This window comes from Centruroides sculpturatus, unplaced genomic scaffold (genome assembly GCF_000671375.1).
Source record: "Centruroides sculpturatus isolate CEXI.00-Female unplaced genomic scaffold, Cexi_2.0 scaffold1638, whole genome shotgun sequence".
NCBI classification, from domain to species: Eukaryota; Metazoa; Arthropoda; class Arachnida; order Scorpiones; family Buthidae; genus Centruroides; species Centruroides sculpturatus.
The window spans coordinates 71,157-91,754 of NW_019386259.1; the positions used below are offsets into that span (position 1 = coordinate 71,157).

Below are 20,598 nucleotides of genomic sequence, written 5' to 3' on the forward strand. Positions count from 1 at the left end.
ATTTGAATTTTTTATTCATTTATTTGGTATTGTACAAAAGAAAATATACACGACGTAACGTCACGTCAAAGTAAACTTTCTAAAAGTAAGAGTGATTTGTAAATATTCTTTATTATTACTATTATTAATATTTTGTAGTTTATCGAACCCATCTTGTTTAATTTACGGCAAATTGTGTTAAATATGTATATATATATATTTATGTGAGACTTTTCTTTGCCTTTTGAAAAACTTTAATTGAGGTAAGAAAGATTTGGATAACAGGAACGTTTTAAGGAATACAAATTACTTAATGTTGAACGGCTGTTGTTTTAGTCCGAGAAGGTCTAATTGTTCCGTCTTTGATGACATAGCCGAGAAATTCTACTTCGTTCTTTAAGAATTGACATTTTTCGAAATTAAGTTCCAACCCATATTCTGAAGCTACTTTTAGTACACGCTTCAATTTTTCTAAATCTTCCTGTGCATTTGATGACGGTATTAGGATATCATCCATATAAATTACTACAGTTTTATCTTGTAACAATGGTCTAAACACATGGTAAATATAACGTTGGAATACACTTGGACTATTACACAAGCCAAAAGGAACCTTTAGAAATTCATACTGGCCCTCGTGTGTAACGAAAGAGGTATACTTTCTACATTTCTCATCAATGTCAACATGGAAAAATCCATTTTTTAAATCGAGCGACGTGAACACTTTTGATTGTTCCAAACGATCTATCACATCCTCGATCAAAGGCAAGGGGAAGTGATCTCTGACCGTTTTCCGATTCAACTTTCTAAAGTCTACGCACAGTCTAATTTTGCCATTTTTCTTTTTGCATAAAACTATTGGCGCAGCATAATCTGAACAGCTAGGTTTGATTATGCCACCGTCCAACCATTCTTGGATTTGGTCTTCTACTATTTTTTGTTCTTCGAATGACATTCTACGTGGGCGATGACTAATGGGAATTTCGTCAGTTAAAATAATTTGCATCTTCAATCCGGTATCCTTAAATCATACTCCCTGTCGTCGGTGAACGAAACATGGTTAAAACGGTTTAATCCGCTCATATCTGCACTTGATTGCATTTTTTTGCTTTCATTGCAAGGCTTACACGGAAATGTATCAGATTTGGAAGTAAACTTTTCTTTTTTATTTCTGCCGAAATCGTTTGTGTCACTAACCACAAGGGGTGGGCGCTCACCAAGTGATTTAGTCTTGAAAACCGTTTCCCTCTCCCCACTCAGTGGAATGCGAAAGGGACGTCTGCTCTTTTCTAGAGGCGTCATCTGATCTAACGAGTGTTGATTCAGCCGCAGACTTTCCATCGGGAACAAAAATTCGAGTATAATTAACACGAATAGTATTTTGACTTCGTTTCCCCATGACTTTGAATCCGTAGTTTGTTATAGAGAAGTTCAGTTTATTCAGAACATCTATTCCTATTATTATAGAATTACACAGATCACCTTCTACCACGTAAATATTTGCAGGAAGAGAGTATTCGTCAATCTTTATTTCACTTTCGAAGAAACCTAACGGAGAAATACTATTCCCATCTAATCCAATTAAAGATGCATCATCTGAGTTTAATTTCGGAGTCCCTACTTTATCATAAAAATGCCTTGGTATCATCGTTACGTCCGACCCGGTGTCGATGAGTCCTTTTGTTTTTGCACCTAGGATTTCAACATCCGTTTCAATTTTGTTGTTACATCTAGAGAAATGACTTAGTTCCATTTTGTTTACTTCTTTTTGAGGACAAGCGTTAGCTTTATGGCCGAATTTTTTGCACTTAAAACATCTAATACCTTCGGATTTATACGAGCAATTACTCGAAATGTGACCAATTTCATTACAATTAAAACATTTGACAGTTTTACTGTCATGCTTATTTCGATAAGGCTGGGGTTTTCGATGCTCTGTAGGTAGATTCGGTTTAGACTGAAACGAACGAGAATATGTAGACCGGATCTTCTCATATACTCTCAACTTTTCACGAAATTCTGTCAAATTATCTGTTCCGTATAACATCGCTTTGTTACTGGGTATGTCACGTATACCAGAAATAACATATTCGATCAACCCGTCAGGCTCAATTTTTCCATGACTAGCGAGTTCTTGCATTTTAAAGAAATATTCTTGCACGGATTCATTGGGGAGCATTTGGCGTTTAGCCAACATACCGTGCAATCGCGCTGAGTTATATTTACTGCCAAATTCCGCTTTTAATTCCGATTTCAATTTATCCCAGGAATTAATACCGCTTTGACTTTCAACAAATAATTTCGCTAACCCTGTTAAGGATTGTTTTGCAAATATAAATTTATGTAAATCAGACCAAGTCATCATTTTAGCAAAGTCTTCGAATGCAACCAGCCATTTATCGATAGAACAATATTCACTACCATCGAAAGGTTTGATTACGTTTTTCACGTCATGAAAGTTAATGGAAAGTTTAGTCATATCCGAAACACGCAGACAATTATTGCTAGGTGGATCATCGGCAACACTTTGAACTTCTAATACATCTTCGTCTTCGGTATCAACATCTGCCAAGATCAGATTTGATTGTAATGATTTTAAATCAGAAAGAGAAAGAACAAGCCTTTCGACGATTTCGTCTTTAGTACCGTCATACTGAACATTTAATAAGTTGCACAAAACAACTAGGTCGTTTAATCGAAAGTTCTCATTAATATATTGCACTTTCTTTTTTAGGTTTTCGTCCTCTTTGGATGGAAAATTGAATCCACCAAAGGTTCTTAATCTTTTTCTGTTATTCCTATCTCCAACCTCTTCGAATACGAGTTGATGCAACAATTTTATCGAACTTGTCGAGTCCGACTTTAGTGTTTCGCCGATAATTCTACGAGCGTCGCCATCTTAAAAGTAGAACTTTAGAACTACTCACGGTTTGCCGAAACGTAAGTCGAAGTCCTTCCGGAATGCCGACGTATTCGGAATTTCCAACGTCGAAATTTTCACAAAAACAGAAATGTCCGTAAATGTCCAGCGAACTCACAAAACCAAAGCACAGTTCGTCGAAAGTTCGTCGAATCTCCTCGAGTTAAGCCTAATCCACATCCAAGCCTATTCCTATCCCGGGCGAGCCCCCACTTCTGTGAGACTTTTCTTTGCCTTTTGAAAAACTTTAATTGAGGTAAGAAAGATTTGGATAACAGGAACGTTTTAAAGAATACAAATATGTGGAGAGCGAAACGCCATCTGCCGGCGAGACGACGAGAGCCGGACGAGACGCGACTTCGCGAGAGGAGACGACAGTTGAAGAAGAACGCGCGAAAAGACGTAAGACGAGAAAGAAGTGCTACATTTGTTTTTTATAATAATCGCAATATTTTTATGTAATTTGTATTCTTTAAAACGTTCCTGTTATCCAAATATTTCTTATCTCAATTAAAGTTTTTCAAAAGGCAAAGAAAAGTCTCACAGAAGTGGGGGCTCGCCCGGGATAGGAATAGGCTTGGATGTGGATTAGGCTTAACTCGAGGAGATTCGACGAACTTTCGACGAACTGTGCTTTGGTTTTGTGAGTTCGCTGGACATTTACGGACATTTCTGTTTTTGTGAAAATTTCGACGTTGGAAATTCCGAATACGTCGGCATTCCGGAAGGACTTCGACTTACGTTTCGGCAAACCGTGAGTAGTTCTAAAGTTCTACTTTTAAGATGGCGACGCTCGTAGAATTATCGGCGAAACACTAAAGTCGGACTCGACAAGTTCGATAAAATTGTTGCATCAACTCGTATTCGAAGAGGTTGGAGATAGGAATAACAGAGAAAGATTGAGAACCTTTGCTGGATTCAATTTTCCATCCAAAGAGGACGAAAACCTAAAAAAGAAAGTGCAATATATTAATGAGAACTGTCGATTAAATGACCTAGTTGTTTTGTGCAACTTATTAAATGTTCAGTATGACGGTACTAAAGACGAAATCGTCGAAAGGCTTGTTCTTTCTCTTTCTGATTTAAAATCATTACAATCAAATCTGATCTTGGCAGATGTTGATACCGAAGACTAAGATGTATTAGAAGTTCAAAGCGTTGCCGATGATCCACCTAGCAATAATTGTCTGCGCGTTTCGGATATGACTAAACTTTCCATTAACTTTCGTGACGTGAAAAACGTAATCAAACCTTTCGATGGTAGTGAATATTGTTCTATCGATAAATGGCTGGTTGCATTCGAAGACTTTGCTAAAATGATGACTTGGTCTGATTTACATAAATTTATATTTGCAAAACAATCCTTAACAGGGTTAGCGAAATTATTCGTTGAAAGTCANACAGTACTAAACAGACGATAGGTCGCCTAACTCGCCGTAGCGTGACGCTAGACGGCGAAAAATATATATTTAATTATAATAAAGTTACAATAAATTAAGTTAATATATAATTATATATACAGTACCTAATTTATATATAATTAATATATAATTATATGTACAGTACCTAATTTATATATAATTTATATAATACTGTCCAGACGATAGAAATCTCTCCGTAGCGTGGCGCTACGGACGGCGGGTAAGTAGTTCGGCTGCCCGATGACGTTTTACGTATTATAGGAGTTATTTTTACCGTTGTTTACGGATAATGCCACAATTTTTATAGGAATCATAACTATAGGAAACGCTTTTATAGGGGGATCTACTGTATATAAATTATATTTAAAGTGTACCTCCTAATTTACTGTATTGCAATATACTAGAAAATCTATTGTTAAGCATGACGAATACTTTTTATGAGAAACTAGAGATTAAAAATTTTGAAGAAATTGAAAATTACTTGCTAATATTTTATTTTTTTAAATAAAGCAGTCTCTACCGTTTGTTTTAACAAAACAGAATTTCACTTGGAGAAGATAAAAATGGTAGGAGTTATAGAGATTTCACTTACATACACATAAACAGATTATGGTATTTATATTTTAAAAATATTAAAATCTTTCTTTATGAAATTTCTTTATATACTACATTCTGAGTAAACACACTGTTGTTTTTTAAAAGGTTTCCTTCCTGTCTTCCTTTAGTAATAGACACCTTAATATTGTTTCGATAATTGACGTTGTGATCATGTTTCTGCAGCTCTTGACAAAGCCATTCTTACTCGAAGTTGCTCAAGTCGGACTTCATGGCCATCTTATTCTTTTAGATCTAGAATTTACCTGACCAATTATACTCTTATGCTTTCCCCACCTTTTTTGACAAAATATCAAGTCTTTTTAATTCCACGTTGATAAAACANATAAAAATTCTTTATACACTACATTCTATGTAAACACTCCATTGGAGGGATGGCGAATTTTTATGAACTCGTCTGGCGCACATCATGGACGTTGGCAGAATTTTCCAGGGGAGGACAAAGCTTGGAGACAAATACATCAAGAAATTTTTATTATATTTTCTAATATTTTAGCGATTTTCACAATTAGATTATACAATACAAGATGGCTTCAAAGTAATTTACGATATAATTTGTGGAAATTTTTACTCGATTCTAAATGAGGACATGTGTCCCGTTTATCTCGTCTATAGACGATCATGATACAGATAGTTATTGACTTCCCAAATATCCCATTCTCTAACCAAAATTAGGTAAAAGCGCATTTAGACGGGCGAGAAGACAATCCTTCTGCATTATAAGTTAAGGTCTGCTCCGTCTCGAAATAGAAAAGTAACTAAAGTAGATACCCAGCTGTCGAAATCTCCAATGTCATTTGTGTCTATTTATCTTACGTTGTCTATTTTACTCTAATTTCTGAAGTATAAAGGAGGATGCACACGTGTGGCGCGGCAAGGAAAAGCGGTATCGCAAACGCATTTTCGCAGCGCGGCAACGCAATCACACAAGCGGCAATCCTCTTACATTTCGGCGCATGCGTTCGGTATTCAAGATGGCGAACGATATGGACACTGCCGCTATCCACGTGTTTACAAATTTTGTATTGTACGGCTTGCCTTATTTAGCTAGAAGTTTTTGGATTAAAGATACTTTCTTGGATCGAGGAAGAACTGCTGTACAAAATACGCTTATTCTTCGATTAAGATCTCTCGATAAATAATACTATTTCGAGTAAGATTCAGTTGTTTTGTTCTTTGAATTAAATTACAGTATATATGATTATTTGTGTAGAATTTGTGTTAAATTTATTATTATTTCCACTTTATTTTGGTGTTAGTCATCTTGGTTAACCGCGTCGAACTTTCCGCCATTAAAACACCAGGTGATTGTATTTTCTCACGTGACTACTTAACGAACTGTTATTTGCTGATAGAAACGCGTTCCTGCAAAAGATAGAATTCAACCAACTTTGAGGCACGAGAAATGCGACACAAAATCGATTTCTACGGCAAGAAAAAGTGACGTTATTCTGTCCCTTGTTGCATGGCGATCGCCATAAACTGTAATTTAGGTGCTAGGTCAGAAGACACGGCCTTGTCGCAGTAGTGGTTGAGAGTAACAATATACAATTCGAAACCGATCGGAAGGCGCGGGAGAGGTAATTTTTGCGAGTAAATATGACTCCTCTTTTAGCCACGTTTCCATCACTTTAGTCTTTTCTATTGTTTTAATAAAAATCAGAACATAAATCTCCCCATGCGTGTCTGAAAATAGAGCTCTTTATTTCTCGATAGAGTGGTCACCTTCGGACCTTCAAAGCGGCTTTCGTCTGATACCTCACATATAATTCCATCAAAAAATTTCTTTAAAAACTTGCATATTATATTTCCATTATTCAATACACTTAAAGTGGGTGGATATCAGTTCTCCCATGTGAAGACTGTATAAGTGTTAATATAATATAATATACTGTAATTTCAAATGATTAAAAATAAATTACTTTACAGTTAAATTCTTGAACATCAATGACATATAAAGACATACCGACAAAAGATGTTATCCAGTAATTCTAATTTATTCGAACAAACCGTACAACGAATGCTTAACGTGTTGAAGCGCCTGCTATTAATCTGTACCATTGAGGGTCAATTAACATACCATCCGAAATATTAACTAATTTTTTTGGTATGTTTTCATATTTCTACATATTCCTTGAATTTTCTTTTATAAGCATCTTTTTCTAAATGTAAAATTTTTATATTATTTCTATTAATTTGACATATTTTATTTTAGCGTGGGTGTACCGCGGGGAGTTATAGTATGGAAGCCGAACAGCTGCTTCATGCTCTTTTACTCTTACTTCCAATAAACGACTTGTTTTATCTATATAAATATTTGGATTTTAATATACGGAAAGGTTTTATATTTTTTTGTCCTGTTTATATTTCGTATTATATCTATTTGTGTAATATTGTTTGTGCCATGTATTTAGTTTCACTTTAGAACAGTCATTAAGAATAAACTTTGTTTCTAGCTTTTTTAATTTAATTTCTCGGTTTTTATTGTCAGATATTCTTGTATATACGTTATTTAAGTCCATAATATAAGTATTCTTTTTCATGGTTTCCGGAATGTATGAATGGTAGTTAATCGTTTTATTATCATTACAGGGTTTTTTATATGTTATAAAAGCGAATTTATCTAGGTTATGTATTATAGTTATATCTAAGTAGTTAATTTGTCCATTTTTCTGTTTTTCTATATCAAAGAAGAAGAGAAAAATGGACAATATTGTCATTTTTTTTTCGTACAGCACTGAAGATGGTTAGGAACTTAAACGAACCGAAATTCATTTGTAGTTTAATTTACAAAATAAAGCTGTTTCTAACCAGAAAGCTGTGAGATCGTCTACCAAACTTGTTTTTTGGATTAAAGAGATGTTATATATAGAAATCACTTATGTTCATCCTGATGCGGGATTAGTTGATTTCCACTAAGTGTTGGCCAACTTACAAAGGACCTCTCGGTTTGGACTGGAACGTTGTCTGCAAATGGGTGTTTGGCAGTAGATACAACTATTGACTGAAAATTTCATGAAAATTCAATCGCTGGGAACACTTCGAATAGAATAAACATTAAAATTTGAGTCGGGAAGTCGAAAGTAACATAAATCGGTGTCGGGAACCGTGTAAATCTTGCACTTAGAGTTAATTCGAGTTAAGAAAATTCAAGTTTTGTGTTAGAAAATTAAAATAAAATTTATAATTTTTTAAAGATTGAAACAGAAAGGATTATTGTTTTAGTTTTCATCTTTTCCTAATAGGTCTAAGGACAAACAAATAGATCAATAGCAGATCAAACTATGGATTGCGACATATTTCGCCGTATAAAGCAACAACCTACCGCTCTGGGAGATTGCGGTTCGGCTTCGGATTGTGATTCTAAGGAATTTCGAGCCTGGCCGTATCCATGATGGATGTGATAAAAGGTCTTCTTAGAGTCTCTCAAAAACAGAGGAATGGTCGAAGCCATGGGTTTAGCCTAATTCTGTAAGGGATCCGAAATATAATCCGGGCTAGCAACCCAGGAATTTTCATGGGCAGTCTGTACCGCATATATCGGTTTCGTCCTTCACTATCAGACTTCAGTTTCCAATAATATTGACTTTTGCCCCAAGCTCCTCAACTTTAGGGGAACTTTGTCAATCGCAATGAATTATAAACCTTAAAGTAAAACATAAACTTTTTATTTCATGCAAATTCATTTTATTTACTGAAAAAGATTTTATTTATTCTACAATATTTATGATAAACACATATTCCTAAATATAATACAATTAAACATTATTTATTTATTTATTTAAATTTAATAAACGCATATGTATATATATATGCAAAATATATGAACGCATAAAAATATATCTTAAAAACGTTAATACTGTATTAGATAAAACAGCTTAATAATGATATAAGCAAGGTTAATATGTATTATAATAAATGAGTACTTAACATTAACAGACAGAAAGCTCTATTCATATCAACTTTGTATCTTGTATACATAAAATACAAGTCGACTTTTGATGATAGCGTATAAACGAAAACTGCATGCATATCATTTTTGCAGTTTGTTTAAAAATTCAAAAACTAAAATTAATCTCAACATCGAAATTATTTCTTTTAGTAAAGATGATGATGAGTACACGTTTAATTATAACAAAGATGAGTAGCCGACAAAACAACATTATCTTTAACAGTCATTGGAGTCTTCATCCAAGCGAAGAGATTTCCTTCTCTCATACTTCCTTCGCAGCTTCCAGTATCTCGAATTTGCTCCAGGCTCAGTTGTTCATCCCAAATATGAACCTCGGCTATATCTCCGTGCCACGATTGATCCTCCTTATACTTAGAATCTAGAGCGTCTTGATCTTGACCGATGACCAGTGTGCCACCCGATGGTATCTCTTTGTTTAGAAAATACGAGTAGAGTTTCATAAACTCACATTCTTGTCCGTTTTGATAAACATGAACAGTTTTCGTGGGAGCGAACCAAGTTGCGCACAAATGATGCCATTGTCCCTGTTTCCAAGGTAAAGCACACTTGAATTGTGCGTAAGGAACACCGATGTGGAATTTCACTTCATAGTCTGAACCATTTCGCTTGAGATAAATGAATATTTCATTGTCATAACTAGAAGTGGCGTATGATATAATTGACAAATCTTCTTTATCCAATGAGTAAGGTTTCAACCAAGAACACACAGTGAATTGCCAAAGCGAGGGAAAAGGATTCTCCGCTTTAATTCGAGGAAAATTCGAAGAATTTGAAGGGCTTAAATACGCTTTTACCATAAATCCCGTTGTAAAACTAATCTTGCATATTGCAATAAGTAAAAAAATCGTTAAAGGAGACATTTCGTAAAACTTAAGAAAAATGCACCAAAAACTTCTCTCTTGTCCTCAAGGAAGTTACAACCGTTGGTTTTTCCACCGAACTGAAAGATATCTTCGTATCAAGACTTATAAACAACGACCAGTTCATTTATTTTGGATGGGAGCCAATAGATACAATCGCCACAGTTTTGTTGATTTTACTTCCTTTCCAATTAATTTTTATTCTATACTATAATTTACTGATAACTTAACGGTTCATAACTTTCTAATAATTACACAGATTTTTCTCTTTATTGTAAATATTAAATTAAATTATTAGAAATTACCAGAGAATATAACAGTTTTTTCTTTTATCATTTTAAATTTTTATTCGCTCTTATATTTTTGTGATAATTTCTAAAGAAAATATATTGCAATTGTTATTACTTAATTTTTAATGAGTTAATTTTTTTACTCGTTTAATTTTCTATAGAACATAATTTATATTTTATAGAATAAAATATGAATTGTGGAAACAAATAGTTTTTAAAATTAGCCTATTCTTTTTACTTTCATTTTAGTATAAATTATATATCTAATCATTATATAACAGTCATTTAATTCAGTATGTTATAGTATGACATATTATCTTAAATTCTTATTATATTTCTAGTAATTACACTGTTAGAAATATAATGAGAATTTGGAAAATTTAAGTGAAGTCAAGAAGTCAATTAAAGAAAATTATATTACAGAAAATCGAGGAAAGGTCGAACATAAAATCGAACTCCTGATGTCAGGATTTCTTCTGGTGTGGAAGTCCATATGGGATTCTTTCCTCATCATCATCGCCTACCCGAACTAACCCATGACAGATGTGTCAAAACACCCTGATTTATGCTCTGCGGGCTGTAATAATGTAAAAATTATCAAAACTGTAATGAGACGGTGATTAATAGGTGCACATTCTTTAGGTAAAATTTTAAATAATTTTGCAATTATATAAAATAAAAGTTTGTAAATTGTTACTTTTTTTTATGAAAGAATTTTAATCATTTAGCTCGTTTAGTTATTTTCCTTGAAGTAATTGGTTTTAGTTTATCAGAAATGTTATCGGTATCGTGTTTAAAACAGAAATGGCAATTGATTTTAAGTAAAGTGTAGATAAACGATTAAAATTCCTTTCCCGTCTCAAATATAGTGAAATTTATTTTTGTTCTACATTTACACAAAGTATTGCAATTAACGTTAAATCTCATCAATTGCAAACAATTGATCAACTGTTAAGCTTACTGTTAGCCTGTAAAATAATCTGTAATGTTGCAAAATTTATTTTAATCTGAGAGTTTATGATGTTCAAATGGGAAATACGCATTACATTTTGTATTAATTAAATTTCATCAACGATATGCTTTTTATTATTGGGAAAATTTGACCAGGAAATAATTTGATTCACATTATAAATGTTCGTATTTAAGGAAACGTTATAGAATAACCCTAATTAATTACTATTCTCTTGCGGGATTGAAGACAGATGACACGTTCACTCAATTCGAAAATTCAAAATTTAATTAATTAAATAAATGGATTATAGTCACAATAGACTAATATTTAAAAAACTAGAAGCATTAATTATACGATCCGAACATTTTAGACCCAGGCAAGAGACTCGGACGACACCATTTTGGCACGTAGATGAATTAACGTATTACATTTTATCAATAGATCGCTTATTTACAGTTAATTTTTATTACGATACTAGCTGCAAGGACCCGCTTCGCTGGGTTTTTATTTGTTCGTACATTTGTATGTAATATAGTTTAATTTTTTTATATATAAAAGACTGTTTTTCTAAGTAATCTAGAATCTAGCTGCAAGGACCCGCTTCGCTGGGTTTTTATTTGTGGGCAAAAAGTAACGATAGTGAAGATTAAGATAATTACATTATAGCCAATCTTACCCGTTTTCACAAAATGCAAGAATTAGGTCTCCCGTTTCCAGACGTTTCCAGAGAATTTTTACATGAGCATGAAAATATGTTCGATTTCCCGCAAAAGCGCAAAAAACCGCCTGTAAATCTTGCATGCCGCTTTGTATTAACACTTCCTGGTCCCGATTCTATTTCTGAACGTCTTCTGTTCACGTCAAGTCAAACGAACTATTTTCAACGTTTCAGGAACGTTTACGATCGTTCTATAATCGAACCAATATTCGAATTTTATGTTCGAATTTAATTCGAACAAATTCGAACAAAACATTCGAAATAGAAAGCCACTTTCAACCACTTTCAGCCTCATATCTCCCGCACCCTTATAGCTATCGAGACGCAACCACCCCTATGCACGAATGGAGACTTGGGGCTACCACTACATACAAACACCATTCACGTGCGATGTGTAGTTTTGGCGAAAAAGTGAAATATAGGGACATACATGTCCATTTTTATATATAGATATAGATATAGATTATTCGTCGTAACCCGTATTCGAGTAAAATATTATTGGAAGTTTTACTGTCAAACATTTTGTTTTCGAAAACAATAATAAAAAATTGAAGATGGTGCCACGCGATTCATTCGAATTTCGAAAATGTTCCGTTGCAACTGCGGCTCCAAAAGTCATTCGAGTCGAAGTATATTTGTGTAATTAGAATCCATTTCATAAATTTCTATATTGTCAGTTTGTTGAATTTATCAGCGGATGTCTACGACAATCCACAGTAATTACAATTATTTATAGTGACTTTTAATTAGGATAATGTTTATTCGAAGCAAATTTCTAGCCAAAAAGCATCAAAAGAAAATGTAAAGAGCATTCCCCGTAAATAGTAAAATTATTTTGAATGTCGTAATTGATGCCACGTTAATTAAAACGTATAAATGCATATTCCTTAGAAAAATTAATTTGGATTTCTTTCTCTTTCAGATTTTGAATGAAGAAATTTTACCATTAAAATATCGAAAGTGGAATTTGCATAATTATTACTTTTTTTTTCAATTTCGAAATATTTAATTAGAGTTAGAAAATAATTGTTTGATGTTATTCTCGTGTCTTGTTTCATACACGACTTTGTTGTTTGCAGGTTCTCAGTCGACCAAAAGAGGACATTTCTGTGTAATAACTGACGAATTGTTTAAGAAAAGTGGAAGGACGTGTGCAATACTTTATTTTATGGAAGAATAAAATTGAAAACTGCCATTAAATATTACACGAAAATATATCGAAGAAGGAAACACATTTCGTGCTAATGAGGGGAAAAGGAAAATCAAATGAAGATGTTTTAAAATTATTTTTGAACTATTTTATTTTGCAAAATTGCATATAAATTGTTTGGAGAAAAAAATATGTAAATTACATTAATTTGTGATCGTGATTATGCGTGTCGGAAATATTTGTGAACTCTGGTCTAAGTAATTAGTAGGCCTATATGTGATTGGTGTAGTTGTAACCTTTACATTTTCGTTAAGAAAACTTGTGAGGAAGATGCAAATTACACTCGTATCTGCACACAAAACTTTGTCAATTCTCTTAAAACATTTATTTATTTATTTAAGAAATACAGTATATAAATATAAATTAAAGAGTTTGATATTTTTATTAATTGTATTTATCATATTTTACAGGTTTATCTGATCGTAAAACAAAGAACAGGAAATATCAATGTGAAACTTGCAAGAAAGAATTTACTTCGAGATATGGATTTAATTGTCACCAGAAGATTCATACCGGAGAAAGATTATTTACATGTGATCGTTGCAAACGAAGGTTTGCACAAAAACAACATCTGATAGGTCATCTCCGAATTCATACAGGGGATCACTTCTGATCATTGCACACACAAATTCATTTCCAGATCGCATTCATCTAAATTTAGAAAATTACTTATCCTGACTGAATGACTGATTCGTCATGGCCCAGAGCAAACCGCTGAACTTAAAGAGGTGAAATTTGGTACACAGTTAGGGTATGCCATGAAAACGCGCACTAAGAAGGAATTTTTCGAAATTCCCCCGCGAGGGGAGAGGGAGAGCATTAAGGCTTAACCGGAAGAACGGCTTCTACTGTACTATTTTAGATGCGATTTTTCGTTTTCAACTACGTTTAATTGTCATTGACTACTTAGATGTATTAAGTTGATAACATTTCAGACATTGTTATAAATATTTTTATCTATTTCAATTTTAAAAATGTTCGAACCGTTTTAAATTCCAATTTGTTATTGCATATTGGTTCGATTATAGAACGATTGTAAACGTTTCAGAAAATTGATCAAATTGAAAATACACTCCACCCCCCTATAACACTGTTGGTAATTCCGTTTTATTTGAATTCCGTGTTGTACGAGTCACTTAGATTTTACAAATACGTGAGCCGTTCACAGCCCGGCACACGTATTTGTAAAATCTAAGTGACTCGTACAACATGGAATTCTTATAAAACGGAATTATCAACAGTGTTATAGGGAGGTCGACTTGTATAGTATTACAGTAATAAAATACTACTATAGTAACAAGAAATGCATTAACTTTTATTATTGTAGTAGTAGATTAGATTAGTTACGCTATTGTTTACTAAGACAATTTTCAAGAGTAACAGACTACAGTAACTACTATTACAATAACAAAAAAAAATTCTAGTAAATGTCATATACTGCAAATGTACAGTACAGGATGTGCGTAATTATAATTTCTCTACTCAGACCACGCTGTATTTGCATACCCNTTTTTTTTTTTTTTGTTTTGTAATTTTTACGTTTTAGGTAAAAATTCGATTTTATGGAATAAACGGGAAATGAGTTGTAAAATTTCTAACTAATTGGATTTATAAATAAAAGTTAAATTAGTAAAAATACACTAAAGTATTTGTATGATTTACTGAGTGTGGACGAATCCTTTTTCTATTTTAATTAATTAGTAATAACTCATGTAATATTTATTGAATAGGCGTATACAGAAACACGAGAAATTTTGCAATATTGTTTGTTGCAAATCTAATAGATGTAATTCCAAATGCCATCAAAATTTTAATTGCTCGAATAAATAAACTAAAAAACACATTTAATTTTTTATATAATTTGTACCAAAAATGACATTCCAGAAGTTTCTTTAAAATTAATATAACAGAGAAACGATTAGATTTAGAAAAGTATAGAAAGTATAAAGAGATAGATAGAGAGTACCCGGGTCCACGTTGATTTATCGATATCTTCGGGGAAATGCCCTTTCACAGATGTGATCTTTTATTTTTCTTTACTGATTTATCAATTCGTTCTTTTGATTCTCCGATTCTTTCGGTTTTCCATAGTGCCTCGTGCTTCTTCCTCTCTAACCTCAACAGTTTTCTCCTATACCTGCCGTCTTCTTCCCACCTCTCTCCTTTCGAGCTTCGCTCACGACATTGTACATCCGATCCTTTTAAGGTCCAGCCAAAAAGTGTTCTCCTCTCTCCTTTTTTCTCGCCTCAGGCTACTCTTTCTTCTACTGTATTTATTTTCCAGCACTAATACCTCACTCATTTGTTTCACTTTTGGTTCTGAGAAAAGTTCCCCCTCAAGTAGTAACGGTCGATATGAAAAGTTCTCGAAGACAATAGAAAGAAAGTAGAACAGAAATGAAATAAGGAACTGTGAACTATATACAAACTTCAATATGGCTGACACCCCACAATTTAATTACGAAAAATTATATTATGAAATATCGAGATTCCGTGAAACAGATCACCTTTTTCCTCGAGATCCTGGAGAAGCAAAGGACCGGAATATGAGGAACCTTACTACCAACGCTTTAAAATGGTCGGTAAATCGCCTTCGTAATATGACCTTTGAACTTTCACCATATAATGATACTATCGTAACCGTTTTAAATGTCTCTTCTTTAATACTATCTTACTGTTGTTGTTGAGTAAATAAATAACTCTGAAAAATTTTATGGTTTCTTGGTACCGTAAACTTAATTCTAACAATATCAGAAAAGCGACTTGTAAATAGCGTCCCAACTGAATAAAGAGATGAATAATCTGCAATAATAATAAGTGTTTTGAAAAAAGTCACTGTAGTGTGTCTGTATAAAGCAAAGTAAACTACAACATGGTTTCATCAGAATCAAAATAACAGAAAAGTTTAATAACATTCATATGTATGACGTTAACTGTTGATTATCAACTTAAAATTGTCCTATTTGAAAATCTGGTAATTGTAAAAACGTCCGTTAATGGAGGTTTCATTGTACCTAATATTTTTATTCCTACATTTTAAAAATAAAGAAACATCTCAATTCATACAATATTGAGTAATTTATTATTTTAAATTATAACGGTTTCTAATACAGTAGTTAGTTCGAAAATGGAATTTTCAACTTAAAGAATTTTATAGTTGAAACAATGAGTTACATTATACTAAACATTGTTTATTTTGAAAAGATTCTTTATAGCTAGAACTTCAATGTTTTTACTGATTATATTCAATTTTTTTATCCAAGTATTCATTTTGTTTATTTGTAATCTCCGCTAATGGTGGTTTAAATGTAAGTAATATTTTCAATCCTACATTTAGCCCCCAATTAAAGTGATATATTCGCGACAGACTCTTTTTATATAATTGCAAAATAATTTTAAGTATCGGTGTGCTACGTGAACAGTTGAAACACGTTTGTTAATGCCATTATTTTACAACCGCCACAACATAAACATTTCTTCTCAAATGTTCAGATTCACTCATCAGTTTATGAATTAATGGTTGAATTGGTTTTGAAGGTTTTAATTTAATTGCTCTTTTATCAACTCGGGTATTTTCATTTCTAAATAGTACTTTCTTAATTTTAATAATTATTCTTTAAAATGCTCTATTTACCAGGAGATACTTCCACCGTTGTTTATAGGCATGATGATAAGGTTCTAAAAATGGGTCTTAGCACATGCACTTTTGAAATTTCGAATTAATAACGCTGGATGTAAAAAGTTAATTTTTAATAAAAGTCATAACCATGTATTTGTTATTTTATGATTTTAGTAAGATTTATATTAATTACATATCTAATCAAATTTAATTCAGGTAATACTTACTTTATAATCATATATCTTTATTGCTTGATGAAACTTTCAATATGATTATTCTGTAGTTTTACAATTACATATATAAAAATGTAATTTGTTACAGTTTAATCCAAATGTTAAAATGCAAATGATTAAAATTAGAAGATCCGTCTGTTAATACCAAATTATAGCAATATTACATAAACCATTCTACTGAATAGCAAATGCAATAAACATACTTTTATAAATACATTTCTCATTTGATATTTTTTATTGATTAATTTATGTAGAATAATTAATCATGTCCATTACTTACGAGTCCATCATTCTTAACACTTTCATAGTGCATTAGAAGTTCAAATTTACCAAACGTTTTAATACCTTTTAAATGGTAAATACGAAAAAGCAGCAGTTTCATTAATATTTAAGAACAGAGAATAAAGAAATTAAACAAATTAGACGCCAACACACACATATACGAATTTTTCCCCTTTATTTGACATTTTTTTTTTGGTTCAGGTTGTCTCCGAACGTGTAGATTTGCAAAAACTCTGGTATTCAAATTTGACACGATTCCAATCTTTCTTCCGTTTTACCAGTATATACATAACAAGTTGGGAAACTGAAAAGAAGTCGGAGTCGGCGGATTTTTGAAGACTCCGACTCTGCAGCTCTGCTTTTAATATAAAAGCAGAGCTGTGGAATCGGAGATCCCAAGTTCTTCGTGTGACTGGTCCCATTCTTAACAAAGAATACATCTTTACTACTTTTGGAATGAAAAGGGTCAAGAGACTTTTGATTCGTCTTAATATATATAAACATTAATTACGTGAGTGAAACTCATATAATGCTGCTAGTTTGCATTTTTACCTTCTAGTTATTGGAAACAGTAGAAAATAGTTTTCATTTAGAAGATTGAAATGTTTTCGGTAATAAATATTATGTTCCATTTTCTCAAAATAAAATCAATAAAAATGTAAGTTAAAAATGTTATATTTTAAAAAATCAAAGTTTAAAAAGATTCTCAAAATAATAACGACAAATTATTCTTCTCCATCATTACCGATTTTCGAGGAGAATTTTTTTAAAACTAAATATTTACATCGACAACAATTTTCTTCTAAAAAAACCAGCTTTATTAATTTAACATTATTTCCAAATACATTTCGCCATGAGTATAACAGAGCTTCTTCAGTAAATATAATAGCACAAGTCATATCATTGTTTAAATCACAAACATCATGATTTTGATAAACTATTTCACGTGAAGATTTATTTATACTAGTGATGTAACGAATATTCGGTTACTTTTCGGTATTCGGCCTATTCGGCCTATTTTTCGCTATTCGGCCGAATACCGAATACCAAACAGTAAATTAATCATTTTGGTATTTAGATTTAATGTTGTCGGGTTAATGTTGTTTGTTTATATTTATATATAACTTATAACATGCACAAAATAAAAATAATAATAATATTAGTCACATGTATTCACAATTTATAATTACAAAGATCAGCACACGTCACACCTATTCATTCGAGAATCGTCGCACACATATGAGGGTCTGACCATGCCTATCCTTTTTAAGCGCTTGTCTTTGCTCTTTCCTTTCTTTTTCCTTCATCTCTCTAGTCCACGTATGCATGCCTATGCATACATCATAATACGCGCTCACGATACTTTCGATTCGTCACTTTTCCGTCGTAGTTTTTCCATTTTATAATTACATGACTCGTAGCCTGGTGATAACGGAGAAAAAAGACAGATAGGACGTCAAATTAAGTCACAGTTATGATTTCACAGATTCGAGACAGCTTGGTAGCCCGAACGGTTGGCATTGACGGCCGCGAATTTCGCGCCAATAAGCTGCTTCGACTTGTTCGACTATGTTATCGACTCAATTTCATATTTATTTTCACATCTTCACTTTGCGATCTTTCTCTGTTTTTTTCCGTTATTTACACGTGTAGGTCATTTCATTCTTATTCACATTTGATATCATCATTTATCGCATACTGCCATGACGCTCTTGTCTGTCCGCTACAACTGTCAAGAATTAACGCGATTGGCGAAGCGTAGCGACAGCGGGCCAATAGAGAGCAGGGTCCTTGCCATAATGAGGTTTGCGCGCCAATTTTCGTACGTGCGTTAATCAAGCCGAATAGTTTGGCCGAATATTCTTCGAATAGTATTCCGAATATTGGCTATTCGGCCACGCTCCTGGCCGAATATTCGGTATTCTGCCTGAGGCAGAATATACTATTCGTTGCAACACTAATTTATACCCCTAACTACATTATCTCAGAATGTATCTACAGTCATACCTGTATTTAAAGTAACAACATTTTTTGCATAATAATTGTGTAGTTTCTTTAATTCTTTTTACGATATTTTTCCCTATACACATTTTATGTTATTTATATCGATATAGCAATTATTTTTCCGACAATGATGAAACTATGGTAAATTATTACTTTTTAATTTTATTGTGCTCTGACAATGGCTTTCTCATCTGGCGCTTAGTTTCCCCTACATAATATTTCGGTTAACAACACGTACCTGTCCATATAAGTTTGTACACCACACCTGACTTATACTTTGTTTGTTTCTTTGAATTCTCTGCTGTTAATTTACATAACCTGTTTTGGAGGGGAACGGAGCAAGTTTAATTTGACAATTATTCAACATTTTATTATATCCTCGAAAATCGGTACTGATAGAGAAGAATAATTTCTCGTTGTTATTTTGAGAAGTTCTTAAAGTTTTTTTTTAAACTGTCTTTTCAAAATATAATCTTTTTAACTTGAAAAATAACCGATCTCATTAAATTTTACAAATATTTTTAAAATAAAAATGTGGTTTATCGAAGAGAATTACTCTTAGAGCTTTAAATAAAGGAAAATATGAATTCATAATTCCGATTATGATTGAACTAGAAAAACTATCTTCCTGCCCAATTGTTAATTCAACTCAGTGGAACACTCAGAGAGGAATCAAAAGACCCTGCCACCCCAAAGTAAAAAAGGAAAAAATAACACTAGAAAATGTTCAAAAATCTTTCCTAATTAAAATTCTCTCTTTATTTAATATAGCCTATATGTTTTGAACCGTGATTAATACTGGCATTATTCATAATGTCGAGTCATCATGAATAATGACAAACAAAATCGGGCACTGTAATCAGGTTTTATGACGTAATTTATCAGATCGACCGGTGAATAATGAATAATGTTATCATCTGGTCGGGCAAAGTGATAATAACGCTTTGAGGGGTGATCATTCGAAATACGCTAGGCAATCAGCACTCACGTCTGAGTTGCGTTTAGTATCAAATTTTAAATTCATGCGACCAGTAGTTACTCTTGTGCATTTTAATTTTACTTTTGCCTCTTAAAATAGTGTTTTCTTTTTTGAAAAAGGTAACGATAAGGCCTATGGAGCAATCATTGATATGAATAACCGCTTCAACAACCGATTATACGAGTTAAAAGTAGCAAAAGTTTAGAACAGTCAAATTTTTACAAAAAACATTTATATTCATAATTTCTGGTCCATTTAATAAATTAATCAACATTTATCAGGATGAGCGGGCATTTCAGTCATTGTCCAGTCATTATTTATAATGCACTATTAATCACTTGGTCTATTTACCCTATTAACCCTATTAATCACACTATTGCACTATTAACCCTATTAATCACATAGACTATATATATTTACTTTGTGTCGTGTCTTCTATTTCTATACGACTTATGAATTAGCGGTCACAAAAGACGAAAATTTTATTCAACCCGCATTAAAAAGTTCAACTCAAATTACTAAGATTAAGTCCTAAGTATGTCA

General features: G+C 32.6%; 2 protein-coding genes and 1 long non-coding RNA gene across 4 annotated transcripts; 1 reads left to right on the forward strand and 2 right to left on the reverse strand.

The window, feature by feature from the left end:
* Positions 1 to 1,204: 1,204 nt before the first annotated feature.
* Positions 1,205 to 8,389, reverse strand: LOC111614303. The gene is made up of 2 exons (XM_023355669.1): positions 8,261 to 8,389; positions 1,205 to 2,788 (listed from the first exon to the last, which is right to left on the reverse strand). The coding sequence occupies exons 1-2, from the start codon at positions 8,387 to 8,389 to the stop codon at positions 1,205 to 1,207; spliced, it is 1,713 nt and encodes a 570-aa protein (XP_023211437.1).
* A 354-nt stretch (positions 8,390 to 8,743) lies between these two features.
* LOC111614301 (C-reactive protein 3.3-like) lies at positions 8,744 to 9,878 on the reverse strand. Its single transcript, XM_023355667.1, has one exon. It carries the CDS (start codon positions 9,766 to 9,768, stop codon positions 9,061 to 9,063), a length of 708 nt encoding a protein of 235 aa, XP_023211435.1. The 5' UTR covers positions 9,769 to 9,878; the 3' UTR covers positions 8,744 to 9,060.
* A 768-nt stretch (positions 9,879 to 10,646) lies between these two features.
* Positions 10,647 to 13,128, forward strand: LOC111614297. Of its 2 annotated transcripts, none has more exons than XR_002754902.1 (2): positions 10,647 to 10,700; positions 12,808 to 13,128. It is a non-coding gene; the product is annotated as an uncharacterized LOC111614297 (long non-coding RNA). The 2 variants fall into 2 exon arrangements; XR_002754903.1 differs by lacking the exon at positions 10,647 to 10,700 and adding an exon at positions 12,394 to 12,444.
* Positions 13,129 to 20,598: the final 7,470 nt, after the last annotated feature.

What these genes read in the sequence shown, in the direction of transcription:
- LOC111614303 (XM_023355669.1), bottom strand. Translation starts at nt 8,389, where the DNA reads ATGGCTTCGACCATTCCTCTGTTTTTGAGAGACTCTAAGAAGACCTTT. An exon ending in AACCGCAATCTCCCAGAGCG is followed by an intron (nt 2,789 to 8,260) that starts GTAGGTTGTTGC and finishes GTATTCGAAGAG; the next exon opens with GTTGGAGATAGGAATAACAG.
- LOC111614301 (XM_023355667.1), bottom strand. Translation starts at nt 9,768, where the DNA reads ATGTCTCCTTTAACGATTTTTTTACTTATTGCAATATGCAAGATTAGT.